The sequence below is a fragment of the Sylvia atricapilla genome, chromosome 10 (assembly GCF_009819655.1).
Source record: "Sylvia atricapilla isolate bSylAtr1 chromosome 10, bSylAtr1.pri, whole genome shotgun sequence".
NCBI classification, from domain to species: Eukaryota; Metazoa; Chordata; class Aves; order Passeriformes; family Sylviidae; genus Sylvia; species Sylvia atricapilla.
Window position 1 is genome coordinate 4833811 of NC_089149.1, and position 16991 is coordinate 4850801.

A 16991-nucleotide genomic window follows, 5' to 3' on the forward strand; every position below is an offset into this window, starting at 1 on the left:
CCCAGTAAAGATCCCATGGTTCCTGAGACAGCCCTTTGGGAAAAGGATGAAGTATTAACAGGAAAATCACCTTCTGCTTTAACTTGTTACTCATCTGGAAAATAAATGACTTCAGCACTTCATTATGGGTCCTGGCACAGACTAGCTTTTAATGATTCCTGGGTCTGGATTGATTTGGAAGTGGAAAGATAGCTGGTTTTGCTCCCAGCTCCAGCTTTGGGAACTGAATCTGGGTCAAGGTGAGTTGCTTGGATGTTTGCAAGAACAGTGTGGTGGGTGTCTCCTGTCAGCTGGGACGAGGAGGTGCTGAGCTAACCCCACTGCCCTTAACCAACTGCAGCTTAGCAAACAAGCCTGTTGAGGAGGTTTTAGGAGGAAGAGCACACAGCTGTGTTGGCTCTGCTGCATTAACATGCAAACAGCAAATGGCTTTTTACAGCTCAGGAGATACAAGCACATACAGCCCAGTGATAAAAATAAACGCTACTCTAGCTAAAGTTGCATTTCAAAGTGACACGAAAAGAGTTAAGTCAGAATTGGGATTTGCATTTTGGACTGAAGGCCCAAAGAGATTGCATCAGTGGCTGATGAAGTGAATGTATGAATCTGCCTCAAGGTGACAGCTCAGCAGACTTGTTTAGATCTTGCTTAAACTCAGAGTGTCCCTTGGAAACTCAGGTGAGAACATCACCAGCCTAAGAAGCCAACATGATGACACTTATGAAAATAAAAGGTCTGAGCCCAAATTCATGCCAATATCATCATCTTAGCCTGGCTAAAAGGACTATTATAAATCTAGAGCCAGTGTATAATCCTTAATCAAGTGGTTCTAGGTTTGTTCTATGGCAATTTATATCCATATGTGTGTATGTATATATACACATGCACAAGTATAATTTATAGCAAGTAGTTTCTGAGAGTGTGCTTAAAAATATACATTGGCTCAGGCTGAAAGCTTGTGTTTCACCAGCTTAACCATGCCACTCATGGTGAGACATGTAATTCCACAGGTGTAATTCCACAGGCCCTTCTCACATTTGTAACCTTGTCTCTGTTTTTTCATAATTCTACTGTGGATTTGGCCAATGCCCAATTAAACCTCTGTGTCCAAAGAGACTCCTTGCCTTCCTGATATCCTGTCTGTAGGCCACCACTCCGGGGCTGAACATGAAATACAAATGTACACAATATGTGATCTCTGATTAATCACCTGGTATTTCAGCAGATCACACAGGACCTCAACTGAACAGTTGTTCCTTTGTGCTCAAATCCAGGCTTAGACTGGGACATCGCTGTGACTGTGATGTAACAAGTAGCATCTTCCTTCCCTTGACTGTCCACAGAGACCACCAAAACCAGGATTTGCAATGGTATGGTATTTGGGTAGTTCCGTTGCACTTGTGCAGGAGAACTGGTTATGAAAAGGCAGGAATGCAAAAGGGAATTGGGAGTTTTGGAGGGGCTTTTTTTGCAGGTGTTTTGGGGTTTTTTGCAGGGGTTTTTGGAGCCCCAGTGCTGGGTGCAGGCCCTGACCCCTCATGCTGAGCCTCTCCAGCTGCACAGGGAGATGAGGAGGCATGTCTGACTCCTGCCTTCCAATGCTCCTCAGCACAGGATTTTTTGGGGAGGAAAAAACCCCTTATGAATAGATCCAGTCACACCAAACGTGCCCTGCTGCTTTGCTGAGCTGTCCTGGCGTTGCAGTTCTCCCTAACCCACGGTGAATTTGTGGATGCTAATTTGTGGCTGCTAATGCAGCATGGAGCACATGGGCTGGGTGTGAAAAGCACCAAAAGTAACTCCAAAGAAAGCTAAAATAACTCAAACCCCAGGTGCTGGCTGTGCCATGGAACCCTGGCTCCCAGAGCAGAGTATCAGGGCTGCTTTGCCAGTGAGGTTCTTGGAGAGGTCATCTCCTCCCAGCAGCAGGAGCAGGGTGTACAAGGGCAGTAAAAGCTGCCTTTTTTCTTACAGTGAATTGCCTTTTGCACCATTAAAAGAGCAAAGATGCCACAGCACAAGGGCAGAAATAGCCACACTTCTACAGGTGTTACCCTGCACCATTCCCAGGGGCACTCAGAGCTCTCTGTAGGTTTTTGGAGACGCTGCTCATGCCTCCATGCAGCCCTCACGGATCCAGAGAGATGTCTCTGCAAGGAATGGAGATAACCCTGAAAATACAGCTCTCCATGAGCATGGAGATCATCCTGAAACGGAGATAGTCCTGGAAATACACCTCTCCATGAGCATGGAGATCATCCTGGAATGGAGATAGTGTGAGATAGCTCTCCATGAGCATGGAGATCATCCTGGAATGGAGATAGTCCTGGAAATACAGCTCTCCATGAGCATGGAGATTATCCTGGAATGGAGATAGTCCTGGAAATACAGCTCTCCATGAGCATGGAGATCATCCTGGAATGGAGATAGTGTGAGATAGCTCTCCATGAGCATGGAGATCATCCTGGAATGGAGATAGTCCTGGAAATACAGCTCTCCATGAGCATGGAGATCATCCTGGAATGGAGATAGTGTGAGATAGCTCTCCATGAGCATGCCCCATGCCCTGGGCACAGAGCAGCAGATTTCCCCTGGGTGCACTCTCTCACCCTCCTGGCTCTGCAGACGTGTTCAGGCAGCTGCAGCAAACCCGGGTCACTGCACACACCCCAGCTGGGTCCCAGGGTCTGAACTAACAACCAGATCACCTGAAAAACACCCTCACAGCCTGCCAAGGGCTGAATCATTCATGCTGAGGAACCACAGAATGCCTGGGTTGGAAGGGACGTTAAAGCCATGACCAAGCTGGCCTTGCTTGGACACTTCCAGGGGTGGGATATCCCTGGGATGGAATGGTTATGAGATGCTTGTTTGTTTGGGTTGTTCTTTAAGTGGTGGGTTTTTTTGTGGGGTTTTTTTGGTTGTTGTTTGGGTGGGTTTTTTGATGTTTGGTTTTTGGTTGTTGGAGGGTTTTTTTTTTGGTTTGGTTTGGTTTGGGTTTTTTTGTGGTTTGGTTTTTTTGGTGGGTTTTTTTATTTTTTTTTTTATTTTTTTTTATTTTTTCTTGGTTTTTTTTTTTTTTTTTTTTTTTTTTTTTTTTTTTTTTTTTTTTTTCTTTGGTGAGAACTCTAAATAATTCCTCATTGGCAAGACTTTCCTGCCTTGTCTGTGCATGAATTCACAAGTCACGGCTGAGCTGCCCCGAACGTTCCGGTGCAGTTCCCACAATAACACCTCCTGTTTGACAGTGAGCTTTTAGAAAATGCTGCACCAGACGTTGCTTTAAACGCTCCCTCTGCTGGCTGTACTGCAAATGATTGTCTTGGAACTAAAAACCTCAGACAGGAACTAGACTGAAATCTGAACATTACATTACAAATCACTAGGTTAACAGTAAGAATTCCCTTTATTCCTTTACCACACCCTGAATCTCACCTCTCAATGGCACTGAGTGTACTGCACCTGTCTTGACACTGCCACAGTGTTTGTGGGAGAGGGACTTCTCTATAACACCAATTATTATTGCTGATTTGGAGATCTTAATATAAAATTTATTCTCTTCAAAAATTTTGCCTCTCTTATATCCCTAAACTGTCTTATGATGCGAAGTGTTGAGGTTTGAGATTCTGCTTTAGAAAGGAATAGTTGTTGTTATGAAACTATTTAGTTTTCTCTACATTTTATAAAATCAGAAAAAGTTATTTAAAATATTGTTGCTTTAAAAACAGCTTTAAAGGAGCCATTGCAGGGTGGGTTTTTGTTTGGTTGGTTTTGGTGTGGTTTTTGTGTTTGATTTTTTTTTTTGCCTGTGTTCCTGCTGAATAGCTGATAAACCCTTTAAAATGCTGTAGAAAATAGTTTGAAAAGAAAAAAAAAATTAGATTTATGTTAGGGGTGAATTTAGTCTCGTATTATTGATGTTCTGTCAGCTATTTAGATGACATTTACAAAAGAAGTAAAAACCATTGGATTAGTGCCAGAAAAACTGGAAGTAAGAGCAAGGAGAAAACGTGTGTCTCCCCTGAGGATGAACAAAATAAAAAATGGCCCAGCTCCAAAGAGTTTCCCAAGTGTGAGTCAGGGAGCAGAACCCAGCCAGGGAGGATGCAGGAGAAGGATTTTGGGATCCAGCTGTGTCAGGCACACCTGGGTCAGGCACAGCCCCAGCTGAGGGCAGGAGGTGGGAAACAGGGCACAGGGACACTCACTGCCCTGCCTTGCCAAAGCCCTGCACAGTCTGTTCTATGACATCTGAGAAAACATCACTGGAAAAAAATGTTCTGTGTGGCCCAGCCTGTTTTATTATGCACTCAGTTTCATGCAAGTAGGAATATGACTCTTGCTGGCTTAGAAAAATAGGGTTGTAAGTCCTTTGAAGCATTTTTTCCCCCATGACTTTTATTTATTTTTTTTTTCAGCAGGAGAAAAGCTTTGTATTCTGTGAAAGGGACAGGAGCCTGTTGAGCAAAATGGGAAACCCCTCACATTGGGGTATTTCAAAAGCAATGCTGCTTAGATCAATAAATGGGAGAGCAGGGGCAGAAAATGGGTTGCAGGCCAGAAAAAAAGAATGTGAAAGGAAGGCAAACAGGAATGGAAAAGGAACCTGGACTTTTGCTGGCTAAACCAAATTTCAAACATTCGCATTAAAAATATGTTTATACACATCAGAATGTAGAATATGAGTTCTGCTGTTTATCTTGAAGGAGAATAGGTTTGTCCTATTCCACCAGTGCAGGTTTGTCCACTCAGCACCAGCAGATGTGGTCACCATTAAACATTTGGCAGAAATGAAGTACAAGGAGGGGACCCTCACAGAAGTCTCCTGCCTCGAAAACAATCAAAAATCAGATTGGAAAGGCTCAGAAATACAAAACCAGTGGTCCTGGGAAAAATGAAATAAATCACAGATGTATTTCACTTTATTTATTTGTTCTTCATTTTGATAGCACATCTCGAATAACAGTTGGTAATGAGATCTTACAAATCTTTCCCCTGCTCTGTGACAAAAAGCAAAAACCGGTCATGCATAAGGTATTGAAAGCATTCATATCAAGTATGTTGTATTTTGGGCTTTTGAACATATAAATATGAGAACATTAAACCAGCCGGTTTTAGATTTATTTTTAACAGTGTCATTGTTACAGATCATAGCAGCTTAAAAGATTTAATTCAAGTTTACCTGCTTCCAAAATTTTTATTTTTAAAAGTTTCTAGTAAAGTTTGCTAAGAGATTAAAAAAAACAGAGGCCTAAATTCTACAAAATAATGGTTTAAAGATGAAGTAGTTCTATTTAGTTTATTAGTTTTTAAAACTCACAGTGGCCTTTCTGCTTTGACTGGGAATACAGTTCTGGAATTATTTAGACGAAGGTAAAGAAATTCAACTTATTTGTGATTTTTATGCATCATGAAACCTCTGGAAAGAAGTCTGGGCTTCTAGAAATGTTGAACACCCACCCTATAAGAGGTCCTCAGCTAGGGAGACAAAATCTCCATCTATTCCTGCAAATATCAGCCAAAATACTGGGGACACACTAATATAGTTCTCAGGTCTATGAAAGCAGGATAAGAAGGACTATAGGTTCTGTTACGCAAGTTGATTTTGATTTTTTTTTTTAAGCTGTCATCTGAATGCTTTGATAGCCATCAGGAACAAGATATTTTTGCAATAGAGGGATAGCTTCTAATTGTAGAAGGGGGAGAAAAGCTGCTTACAAAAGATATCTAACCAAAATCATCATAAGAAAACAAACTTCTTGAACATCTCCTCTGAAAAGACTTTACCATGCACAAGTGAAATTCTGCTACAAACATTTGCTCTGATCCTACATCGTGCAAAGTGCCCTAAACTGCTTTGTGAAACAACCAAGGGATGAAGGTGCAAGATGTGCCTGAGGAAACACTTGGGAGACATGGGAAACCCAGGAACAAATCCAGGTGTTGTGAAATGGATTAATCTTAATCCCTTGCTATCAGGCATCCTCTTTTTCTGTAACCCTGAGTCAGTCCCTAGGAGCTTGTAGCAACACAGTGGGAAACAACCCTAAACTTGCAATGTGGGGCATGGGGACTGCGTGCAAAGGAGAACAAAGCACAGGAGCAGGAAAGCTGGGTTGGGACTAACACTCACATCAAGGTTTACACTGAATTTCATCAGTGCCTTGTGTAGCTGTGCACAAGAAAGGTCCTCTCAGAGCTGGAACTCAGACCTCTTTTTTTTCCCCATGTTGTAGGATCCCTCAGGTATCTCTGCAGCTCTCAGGTATTAAACCACGTGGCTGCAAGATCAAAGTAGTCCAGATGCTTTGACAGAAGTAGTTAATGCTGCACATCACATCCCTGTGGTGCTGTGATCTCAGCTGTCACACCAGGCTGCTGACGGCCTCGTAAACACGTTCACTCCAGTTATAAACTTACTGCCATTGCCTGTGCCAAGACTTTAATGTGCTTCAGTGCATGAAGGAAATTTACAACCAGCTCCTTGAACATATATATATCTACATATATATGTGTGTATATATATATATATTCCAGCTCTCCCTTTCATTTCAGTTAAAAAAAAAAAAACAACCAAAAAACAGCAGCAATTATATTTTAGGTTCATAACAGATATAACTTAGCTACAAACAAATGCTGACCTAAAGCTTTGCAGAAAGCTCTCAGGAAAACTTAATTAAGATTTATAGGAATATTAACCAGAATTCCAGTACTACAGTTATACTATGACATATAATCATAGTATATCTACATATTATGCTAATGACAGTGAGTAGATATAAATTGTATCTTTTGTGATATGGTTTTACTCTTTTAAGCGGGAAATTCAGGAAGAAGCCTGTTGTTATAACTCAGTATAGTGATTTTTTTTTTACTATTTTAGTCATAGTTTAAAGTCAGGTAAATCTAGCAATCTCCATATAAAGGGAAAGGATTCTGGAGCAGATTAGTAACTCGTCTTTTGAATAGACATAGCTTTGGTTGCTGTCTGTTTAAAGCATACAATCTATGAAGTTGTGTTTATGGGGGAAAGGAGGAAAGGGTTTAAATCCAAACAAAAAGTTTGAATTCCTCTGCAGTGTTAATTTGGTTCCTTGATCAAAATTTGTGCTGATTCAGATTGTCACTTGGTTGCTCTAATTCCACCAAGTCTTTGTAAATGCTCAGTGGAGGAAGAATCTGGGCCACTGTTGAAAAAGCTTTGCCTTGTGATCTCTGTGTGAACTATGTTGGGAATGAGTTTTGGCTTGCATGACTGAGCTGACATCCAGGCCTAGTCTCATTAATGGCTTTTCTTAATACACACAACCTCGTTAACAACCTGGTGTTTCCAGGAAGCAGTGATTCAGCAAAGCCATTCTCCTATTTAATTTAAATCCCAGTGAAAGGGGACTGCTCTGTATATATTTTAAATGTCAGAAGGCAGTTTGATCTATACCTGATGGGTTTTTTTGAGGAACTTTTCAGAATCCTGCTATAAGGAATGCTTTAATGAAATTGCCTTTTTCATGATCTCCAAGGGCTAAGAAGCCTCACCTTAGGGTTCCTGACAGGAACCAGGACAGAGGGGAGCAAACTGCTCAGCAGGACCTGAGCCCAGCAGCATCCCTGATGTGGGACAGGCTGCTCTGAACCAGCTCTGGGAGAAGAATGGAAAGTCAAAAGCCATGGGAGCTGCTGAGTGCCTGCAGTCACATTCCAATCCATGTGCTTCACCCACGCCTGAGAATTCAGCTTCACAACTCCTTTGTGAGGTAGGAAATTACTCCCTCCCTTGCAGAAGTGGGGTGTAAGGAGATGATGTTGCTCTCCTGGGAACCCACAGGAAGCCTGTGGTAAACTGAGGATGAATTTAACCTCCCACTCTCCCCTCTGTGCCTACGGGCTTTTGACACCACCTTCATTTCTGCAAGCTGTGAGCAGCTTGGACAATACAGTCACAGCATGGCTTCTGTCCCCTGTCCTGCCTGTCTGAACTGGCTCAAACTGCACAGATTTGCTGCCCAGTAGAGAGATCACCTTACCTAGAGCAGTCTACAAGACAGACAAAGCTCAGCTGCAAAGCTCAGAATTAAATCTTCTGTATAGATTGAAGCTCACTTCTATTTGCTTCCTTTCCTCCTTTCATGAAGCAGGAAATATAGTAAAAACTAAAAAACACAAAGAAAAGTCAATGAACTAAAACTTCTACTATTAATTACAAGTATTAGTGCAAACCACACAGCAGACTATTCGTAGTAAGGTCAGTATTTTCTGTAAGAAGGTCATACAACTGAGGTTTTAAACACAGGTGAAGTCACATTCTTTAGCCAAATAAGTAGTCAGCTTTGAAGGTCACTCACATAGGAAACCTGGATTCTGCTGCTACACATTGTATTTCATCTTACCTATTTGTGTGTATGTTATCATACTTTTTATTGAAAATGTATTTTGTCCTGTACCTTTTAAAAATATATTCATTAAAAGGCGGTAAAGATCAGATTCAAAACCTGAATTACAGGTTTGGCTAAGAGACTCATCTAGCATCATTTCAACTGTCTAGAAGAGCTTTTGTGAAAAAAATTTAAATGAGCCCTTTGTCTATGGCAAAAAGCCAACACCTAAATCCCTGTTTGTCATTCAAATGCACAGCCCTGCTGCCCAAGGTGAGTATTCTCACTGTGACATCAGAGGCTCAACACCATTGTAAAATAGCTCACATTCTTACATATTCAGAAGTAGATGTAGGTGTTAGGATTTATCACACATGACTTGAAAGCCAGGGCCTTTGTACCTAATTAATAGTCAAAGCTTGAAAGTTGCAGCCAGGTTGAGGATCCCGCAGGAACCCTGAGCTCCCTGCTCAACGAGGGCTTATGTTTGGCAACAGTCATCTGGGAGAAAGTGGGGGGGAAAAAAAACAAACAACTTCTCAAAATGCTTTCCTGGGCAAGGCCAAGGAAACAGGAGCTAGAAACGGGAGTTTTCTAGTTCCTGGGAGCTAGAAACCGCTGCAGTTAGTGGTCTGTACCCCCAGCAGCCAAAGAGCCAAGTCAAAATTCAGAAAAGTGCACTTTTTTGATTGTTTGCTCTTCTGCCAGAACGTGCCAGAAGGCGCTGGGGGCACCCCCCCGCTCAGAGATTCTCATCCAACCACTTGATGTAGCTGTCCCTGGTCTTCACGCCGGCCGAGAAATCCGTGGGCCACACGGTGAAGATCATGCAGCCGTGGAAGCAGTCGTGGAAGTGGTCGAGGGTGACGGGCACGCCGGCCCTCTCCAGGCGGCGGGCGTACATGGCGCCGTCGTCGCGCAGCACGTCGTTCTCGCAGGTCAGCACGTAGGTGCGCGGCTGCCGCGCCAGCGTGGCGTCGTCCGCCAGCAGCGGCACCGCCCGCACGTCCAGCAGCGCCGGCAGCCGCTCCACGATGGCCGCCGTGCCCGTGGCCTGCACCACGGGCTTGTAGCTCTTCTTGAAGGAAGGAGGCAGCAGGGAGGTCCAGTTGAGGCGGGCGCGGAAGGAGAGGGCGCGGCCGACGTTGAGCGCGGTGTGGTTGTTGACCAGCAGCTCGTGGGCCAGGCCGTAGTCGCCGTTGATGTAGTCGATCCAGTAGTTGACCATGACGTAGCGAGGCAGCACGGGCATGTTCATGTTCTGCTGGTAGGAGGGCGTGTTGAAGTCGAAGGCTTGCAGGACCGGGTAAATCAAGGCCTGCAGTTTCGGCCTGACGGCCAAGTCCTCCTCTTTGCTGAGCTGTGCGAAAAACACGGGGCAGAAACAAGGTTGTCAGGAGATAAACATAGGTCAACGTGGAACTTTAGAAAAGCAAACGTTCATTTGATGGTTCTAGAGTAAATTCTGCTCTTATACAGCTAATGTGGTTTTTTCTGAAGTATCAGCAGCCTGATCTTTTTCTCCTCTCACAAGCTGGCCATTCGGGCAGACCCAGCATCCCGTTCCCAACAGAAATCACTGACAAAAATTTACCAAAGGGAGTAAGAAGAAAAAATCGTGTAGTCACATTTCTCTGAAACCTTGACCAGTTCAACAAGTGGCACCTGAAGGATTTCGTGAATCAAAGGAGCTACTCTTGCTCTTAAGAGATTTTCATGGATTTTTCTTCCATGAATTGATCTCACTGGGGTTTTTTTCAGCCAATGTGGATTGCTGGCATCCTCCTTTTCTTCTAGCAAACACTCACCTGGTGCAGAAGCACCTCCCTCTGTCTGATTCAACCTGCATTTGATTTGATTATCAATTTGGTGCCCCCCTGACTGCCTTACTGGAAGAGTCAGCAAACTCTTTGTTTCATCTTCTACACAAGACACCCAGAGCCCTATCTTTAAACGAGTGTCCCATCTTGTTTAAAAAGAATTATGCATCAGGAAATCGAATTAGGAATGCTCTTTCCAAAACGTGGTACTATGATGCTTATCAGTCCTCAGTACTGAAGCTTTTATTGTAATTGTCTCTTATAAATTTTTCCACCCTAATTCAATATTGCAAGGTTGTCATGATAATTAGTTGTCTGGACATGGTATCTGCTTTCTTATCACTAATGGTTATGGAAATAGGAATAAGTTAGTAATAATAATATTTCATTCAACTGTGAAAAATATTACTTGCCTCGGGTTTCCTTTAAATTCTTCACTAGATCAAATTCAGATTACATTTAAACTGCAGATACACAAAAGAAATTTCCTTAAAATTGCAAAATGCTACAGGAAGACAATTTAACAGAAGAATTAAGCTCCATTAACTGTATATTTTGTCCTTCATTTGTATTTGGAAGAAATAAAAGCGTATTCCCAGAGACAATTATCTAAAAATAGACAACCATATTAAGAAATTATGCCTACTTGGAAAAATAAGGAGTTACCAGCAATATAGGTTAAAAAAAAAAAGTCATTTAGCTACTTGCTCTTAAACTCTGGTCCATAACAACAAATTACTGTAACAACGAATTACAACCTATGTGATTCACATAGTGACTGAGTCACTTTACAGAATTAAAATGAGCAGATACTGGCTTTCTACTATTCTGTTTTTAGGGGTGGAACATCTTGTGATGGTGCAGCACCTGCCAGCCTCTCTGGGCTGGACTGCTGTAGTGCAGAACAAAACACTAAGTGTGTGTTACCTGTTGGCACACAGCAGCTGCCAAGTTCCCTCCTGCACTGTCCCCAGAGATTGCAATTCGACTGGGGTCCACTGAATACTCAGCTAAGACTTCAGGCTGCAGGAAATGCTTTGTTGCACGAAGAGCATCGTGGTACTGCTCAGGGAAGCAGACCTCAGGCACCAGCCTGTATCTGTAAAAGAAAAGGGGTGAGAAACAATTTTTACCTCTGCTTTATTTTATATTGTACCTCTCATTTAGGATTTACAGGTGATATCAGATAACCCTTACTGGAAACAAATATTTTGTTAGGATAAATAGTACAGAAGAAGTAGGAGGTGTGTAATATGTGTGTAAGACTTAATCTTATAATTAATGTTCTAATTTGGAAAAATTAAAATGAACCTACTAGACATGAATAATACCAAGATAGTATAAAATTGTGCAGCACTTTCCTAGGATTTCCCAATGGAGGATTTCTTCATGAATTATAAAAATCAATAGTTAAAACACCCTTGGCAAGGGAGTTGTTACACTCTGCCTGGTTTTGATCCAAATTCCCACCTTAACACGTCTGAGAGTGAGTAAATTGTACACACCCAACACGCTCCTGTTTGGCTGAGCCATACACCTAACCACTTCTGCTTCCCAAATTTTTACTCATGTCAGGAGAGAATAAACCTGGCTATCACTCTGTGCCATGAAATGAACAGTAACCAAGAAATAAAGTAATTCCAATTTTCTCCAACGCAACAGATACAATAATTCCTTTGCTTTATCAAGGAGAGGAGCAGAAATGCCCCCATTGGGCAGGGTGGGGATGAAGGCACAGAGAGAGCAAACAGTCTGCCAAGAAGAGCCAGTAGCTGAATCCCAGACATGAGACTTTCTCAGCTTCTAAAAAACAGCACAGGAGAAATCTGTTTGTATTTACTGAATAATCTGACGTCCAAGAGTTGTTACTGGGCCTTATGGTAGAAAGTTTTCAGCTTTTCAAACTACAGATTTTACACTTTCTCAGTAGAGCTCAGTGAACCAAAATTCAATTCTCTGACTCAAAACATCTTTAGGCTGTAAGCTAAAGAAGTTTCATACGCAGAATAAATTTTAAACTTTAAGATTACAACTTTCAAACTCCAACTGTGACCTGCTGTCAGAAAGCAATCTGTGTCTTGTATATACAGGAATCTGAGAGTGTCCTTTGGGAGCTCCTTGCAAAACTGCATAACAGTAAACTGTGCATAGATTGTGAAAGTGAGATGTGCAATTAGACCAACAAGGAATCTAATTAGACTTGACTAATTGAATACAAACACCTTGATTGAAGGTTATAATGATTAAGGTGAAAAGGTAATAGTAACTCAGAGCAATAGGCAGAATGATATCAGCATAAATCAGAAAATGAATAATGAAGAACTTTTCAATATTGTGATTGCTGCTTGTCTGGAATAACCAATAGTTGCTTTTGTAGTTTTCCTTGCTTTTAATAATAAAAACCAAAGCAGAAAAAAACCCCAACAAACCAACAAAAAAAAAAACAACCAAACCCTCCAACCCTTTAAAGTACACTATAATAAGCATTAAATGAGTAACATCAACTCCATATAATTAAGTTGCAATTAGATTCCAAAGCTTGGTATGTAATGAACTGCAGGTGGGAAAATTGAGTAATTTTATCAAGTGGTTGGGTTTGCAAAAGAAAATATTGAAGTTGACAATAAAGATGGGAACAGTACCAATCAAGCTGGAGTCGTCTAGGTAATATATTTAGCTAGTCAAGAGGTTTGTTTGCCTTGGAATTATTCAACATGTTAAAAAAGCAGCTCTGCTTCTCTGTTGTCTGGCAGTCTTCTGCTCTTGAGGGAAGCACAAGGCTGAAAAGAGAGGACTGGAACAGCGGGAGATTGTGAGAGCAGCAGGAAACTGCCAGACCCCACAGTGTATTCTAAAATAATTAGAAACCCAAATGAATTTCTGATAGCATTCCAATTTGTTGCAATTTGAAAAGGATAAAGGTACCAGACTGGTACAGAAAATTACTGTCCAAGTTAAAGCCTTGTGGAGAAGCCACTAGTGAAGGAGAAGCTAAAAGAACTATGTTATACATTTCTAATAACTTAAAACTACTTGATCAGTTTTAGATTACTCACTCAACAGAGACAACAACAGCATTCAGAGATTCAGCCATGATTCTGCAGAGATTGTTGTAAAGGCTTGTTCCTGGAAGGGAAGGACATGGTGTTAGGGACATGTGAGTCAATAGACACAAAGCTGTCCCTAAGCCTTCTCAGAAAACATACAGCCATCACACAGATATAAGCAAAGTAAACGAGATCAGCCTGCAACTCATCAAGTGCCAAATCCATTGAACAGCAGAAGGAACGCAATTCATCCCTTCAGAATCCTGCAGTCTATTGCCTCCTTCCTCACCTGGTTCTTGGTAACTTCAGACCTGTCATTTCACCCACCTATCACAATTTTCTCCATTGGCCAAAATCTAAGGCACCCAGTGGTTTGGGGGCATTAACATCCAGAGAGAGTTACTGCTGTATGAGTCACTGCCCGTGGTTCATTTTATTATAGCAAGCATTACTTTCGTTCAAATGAGTTGCCCTATTAATGTCAGCTGAGCTACTCATTTAAGAGAGGATTAATCACAGCTATCCTATTTATCAGAGGACTGATTGTCTTTAATTTTGTTCCTTTCCAGTTACTTAATTGTTGGTTCCCAGTACTATAAAATATATGACATTATAGGTTTTCTAAAGGGTCCACTCTTAGCAGTTAATACCTAGGTGTAGCAATTGTGTCATTAACTTCTGCACCTTGGACTCGGATACATCTGACAAAGCCAAGCTATAATCATCCTGACAAAGTGCAGCAATTCAATGTAAACTTTTGCACAAGAGTCATATGCAAACTATTACAGAACAAATGATGCAGGCAGGAGGTTAACAAATATCCCGTAGGCAGGGCTAAGAAAACCCATCTGAAAGCACAGTTCCTAGGCAGGAAGAGAGTAAAATGTTAAAACTACAGGACAAAGAGACTGGAATTTCCAAAGGCACGTGAAGGCCACATTTTACAGCTATTTAGAAAACTAAATCTCACTCAAATCATCGTCTAAATGATTTGTACATCCAGAGTCCAAATGCAATCAATACAGTCTGTGTTTCATATCATTTTGTAAAAATCCACTGATACTCTTTTCCTGCAGAGGAAGCTGTAGAATGCATCAGGGCTGTATGGAACAATGGGGAAGGAAAAGGGAGAAGACTTCTCAGATCTGGATCTCAGAGCAGCCACAGGAACCACATGCCATTTCTCTCCCGAGGCTGTTTTCCTTCTGTACCATGTGGAAGGAATCAGTGGTTACCTTATCACTGCCTATAGCTGTACCTCACTTCCTCTGATCATGTTTGTGGTTTCCAAGCTAATGGAGTAATCAGCATTAAATTTCAAGGTAATAACCCTAGTGGTAGCTGTACTCCCTAAGGAGCAACCCAAAGAGGAGCCAACCTGTTTCCCCCACACTCCTGTCTGTGCTCAGCAGTGTGTACTCCCAGGTAGGTGTTATTTAAGAACCAAACATCAGCAAGGCTGTTGCATGCAGCGTAGATCAGCTCAGTCTTCTGCTAGTTATTCTCTGAAAATGGGGAAAACCCACATAATTTCCTTATGCGTACCTGGAACCTGATCACCAAGGACTGTTTTCTGCACATTACCTCAGAAAATGGAGGACTGGCCCAAGCAGCCCACCCAGGCATCACAGAAATTTAATCAACAAGCTATTTTTCTCTCTCAGGATGTAACAAAATTATTAACCTTTTGATCCTTTTACAGCTCACATGCAGATAAGATATGCACTTCTGCTGTGTGCACATTATATTTTTCTCTCCCTCTCCTTAGACCAGAGCGGAGACAGTCACTGCCGAATCCAGGTACATCTTAGCAAAACTGCCATTCCTGGCAGGAAGAAGAGCTTTTGGCTTTTCCTGCTAGGAGCAAAGCAGACTGGAATGCCATTTAATTACAGGCAGACACCTACTTGCACTTGCCAAGGCCCAGCCACCTCCGTGGATGTAAACAACGCTGCGCTTGAGGCTTTCATCTCCCTTGGCAGGAGGTTCAAACACTCTCACTTCCACACCGTCAAAAACAGCATCCGTGATTTTAATGTCTTCAGAGGAGACAGACTTCAGCTTGTCGAAGGTGCAAATCAAATAATTCAGAACTATCAAGTGATGGCTGAGTCTCAGATAGTGAATCAGGTGACACTAGTGAGGGGAAAAGAAGAAGGAAAGAAATTTCTGTTACTTCAGTGCGTATCATATGCTGCCACATTGGTGTGCAATACAACTGCCTTCAAAGGGCAGGTCCTGCATGATTCTTACAATATTCACTGGAAAATGGAATTTTATCAAGAACCTCTAATGCTTTTAAAGCTGTATTAAAATAAAACGCTACCCATAAATAATTTTCTGTGGAAAAATAAAATTTCCATGGTTGAGGATCACAACCACGACCGAGCACTCTGATCCTTTGAAAGACGCCTTGGAAGGGGACCAACCTCATGTTTCACTAGGGGACCTATGAAGCTCCTCAGACTGGTGCCAGCAGAGGGCAATACTACACAGACGATGTTTTTTGGTGGAAAAGAAGCAAAAATGCAGATTATTTCTCTTCTTCCACCGCAAAGCGTAAGTCTTTCTACTTCCAAATTAAGAAAAGTTCCCAAGGATTGCAAAGAAATTTGGAAACAGGAATAATCTGAAAGGAATATAATGGTGCTTTGTCTGTGTTTACCTGCTGAACTGGGAGGGATCTGAAACACTAGTCAAGAACAACGGTAGGTTAATGACACTTTTTTCCAACCCCAGAGACTCAAATGTGTTACTTTTTTATGTGACTAAAACACTCTGAAACTGAAAAATGATCTGATCCTTCTGTCTCCTTATGGTAGAAGGAGACAGATTTTATCCCCTGTAGCTATCCAGGACTGTTATTTTCATGTTTATTTTTAAAATTTTGCCCTGACTCGGTTAGAAACCTGTTTCTCTTGGCAAATACTACTTCAAGGCACTGCTCCACTTGAAGTGGTCATGACTTGCTTCCCACACATGATCTGCTCAGTATTTGTAGTGCATACCTGTTCCCACGCCCTGGATGGTGCACCAGGGGTGACAAAAGGGCAGCCAAAGGACCACAGGGACTGCAGTGTCCAGACTGAGCATTTAAAAGAAGAAGTAGTGGAGGTCCTTCCCCTTTAAGCTCAGAAACTGGATAACCAACAAAGCCTTTTGTACAACTTTCTCAGTCAAGGCAATGGAGTTGGGAGGTAAAATTAACATATATAATAATTAACATGTACCTGTAGGAACACTACGACTAGGAAAACTGTCAGCTGGGACCTTTTATTTTACGTCCAGGTACCAAATACTTGGAACAAGAGGTATCCTGTTGTATAGGGCTTTACTAGACATGCCCACTTTGCAGTGTGAATTCTGCCAGCCCCACTAATGCAGTGCAACCTGCTACAAAGAATTCAAGATGCTGACACAGGGTGAGCAGGGTCACCCAGGTACTGGTCTAACCACATTCACCTACTGAAGAACAGATGGTTGCCAGTTTAATCTGTACAAAATCTGCACACACCCCCTTTTCTAGAATAAAAGCAGGCTTTGAAGCACTCAGCATTCTCTCTTCCAAAGATCTTACAGCCACAATCTCTTATGTGTAATTTTTTTCTCTGTCCTAATTAGTTTGAATTTTAAAAGAATTGAAATACTTGCTTTCATCCAGGTTCTGTACAGAAAAGGTCCTGCACAGCTCCCACTGTAGACTGCTGTAGAAAAACGGACAAGTTTGATATTTAAAAACCTCTCCAACATTT

The 16991-nt window shown here is 41.9% G+C and overlaps 1 protein-coding gene across 2 annotated transcripts in view; it reads right to left on the reverse strand.

Moving 5' to 3' along the window:
* Positions 1-4913: 4913 nt before the first annotated feature.
* The window catches only part of NCEH1 (neutral cholesterol ester hydrolase 1), a 19456-nt gene continuing 7378 nt past the window's right edge, over positions 4914-16991 (reverse strand). The window contains exons 2-5 of one of the 2 annotated variants that reach the window (XM_066325741.1): positions 15147-15375; positions 13249-13318; positions 11120-11291; positions 4914-9732 (exon numbers count right to left, since the gene is read on the reverse strand). In XM_066325741.1, coding sequence (XP_066181838.1) covers positions 9115-9732; positions 11120-11291; positions 13249-13318; positions 15147-15375 — 1089 coding nt within the window. In that variant the 3' untranslated portion in view covers positions 4914-9114. Of the gene's footprint in view, positions 9733-11119; positions 11292-13248; positions 13319-13566; positions 13671-15146; positions 15376-16991 lie in introns of those variants that run through there. The other variant, XM_066325742.1, reaches the window with a different exon arrangement.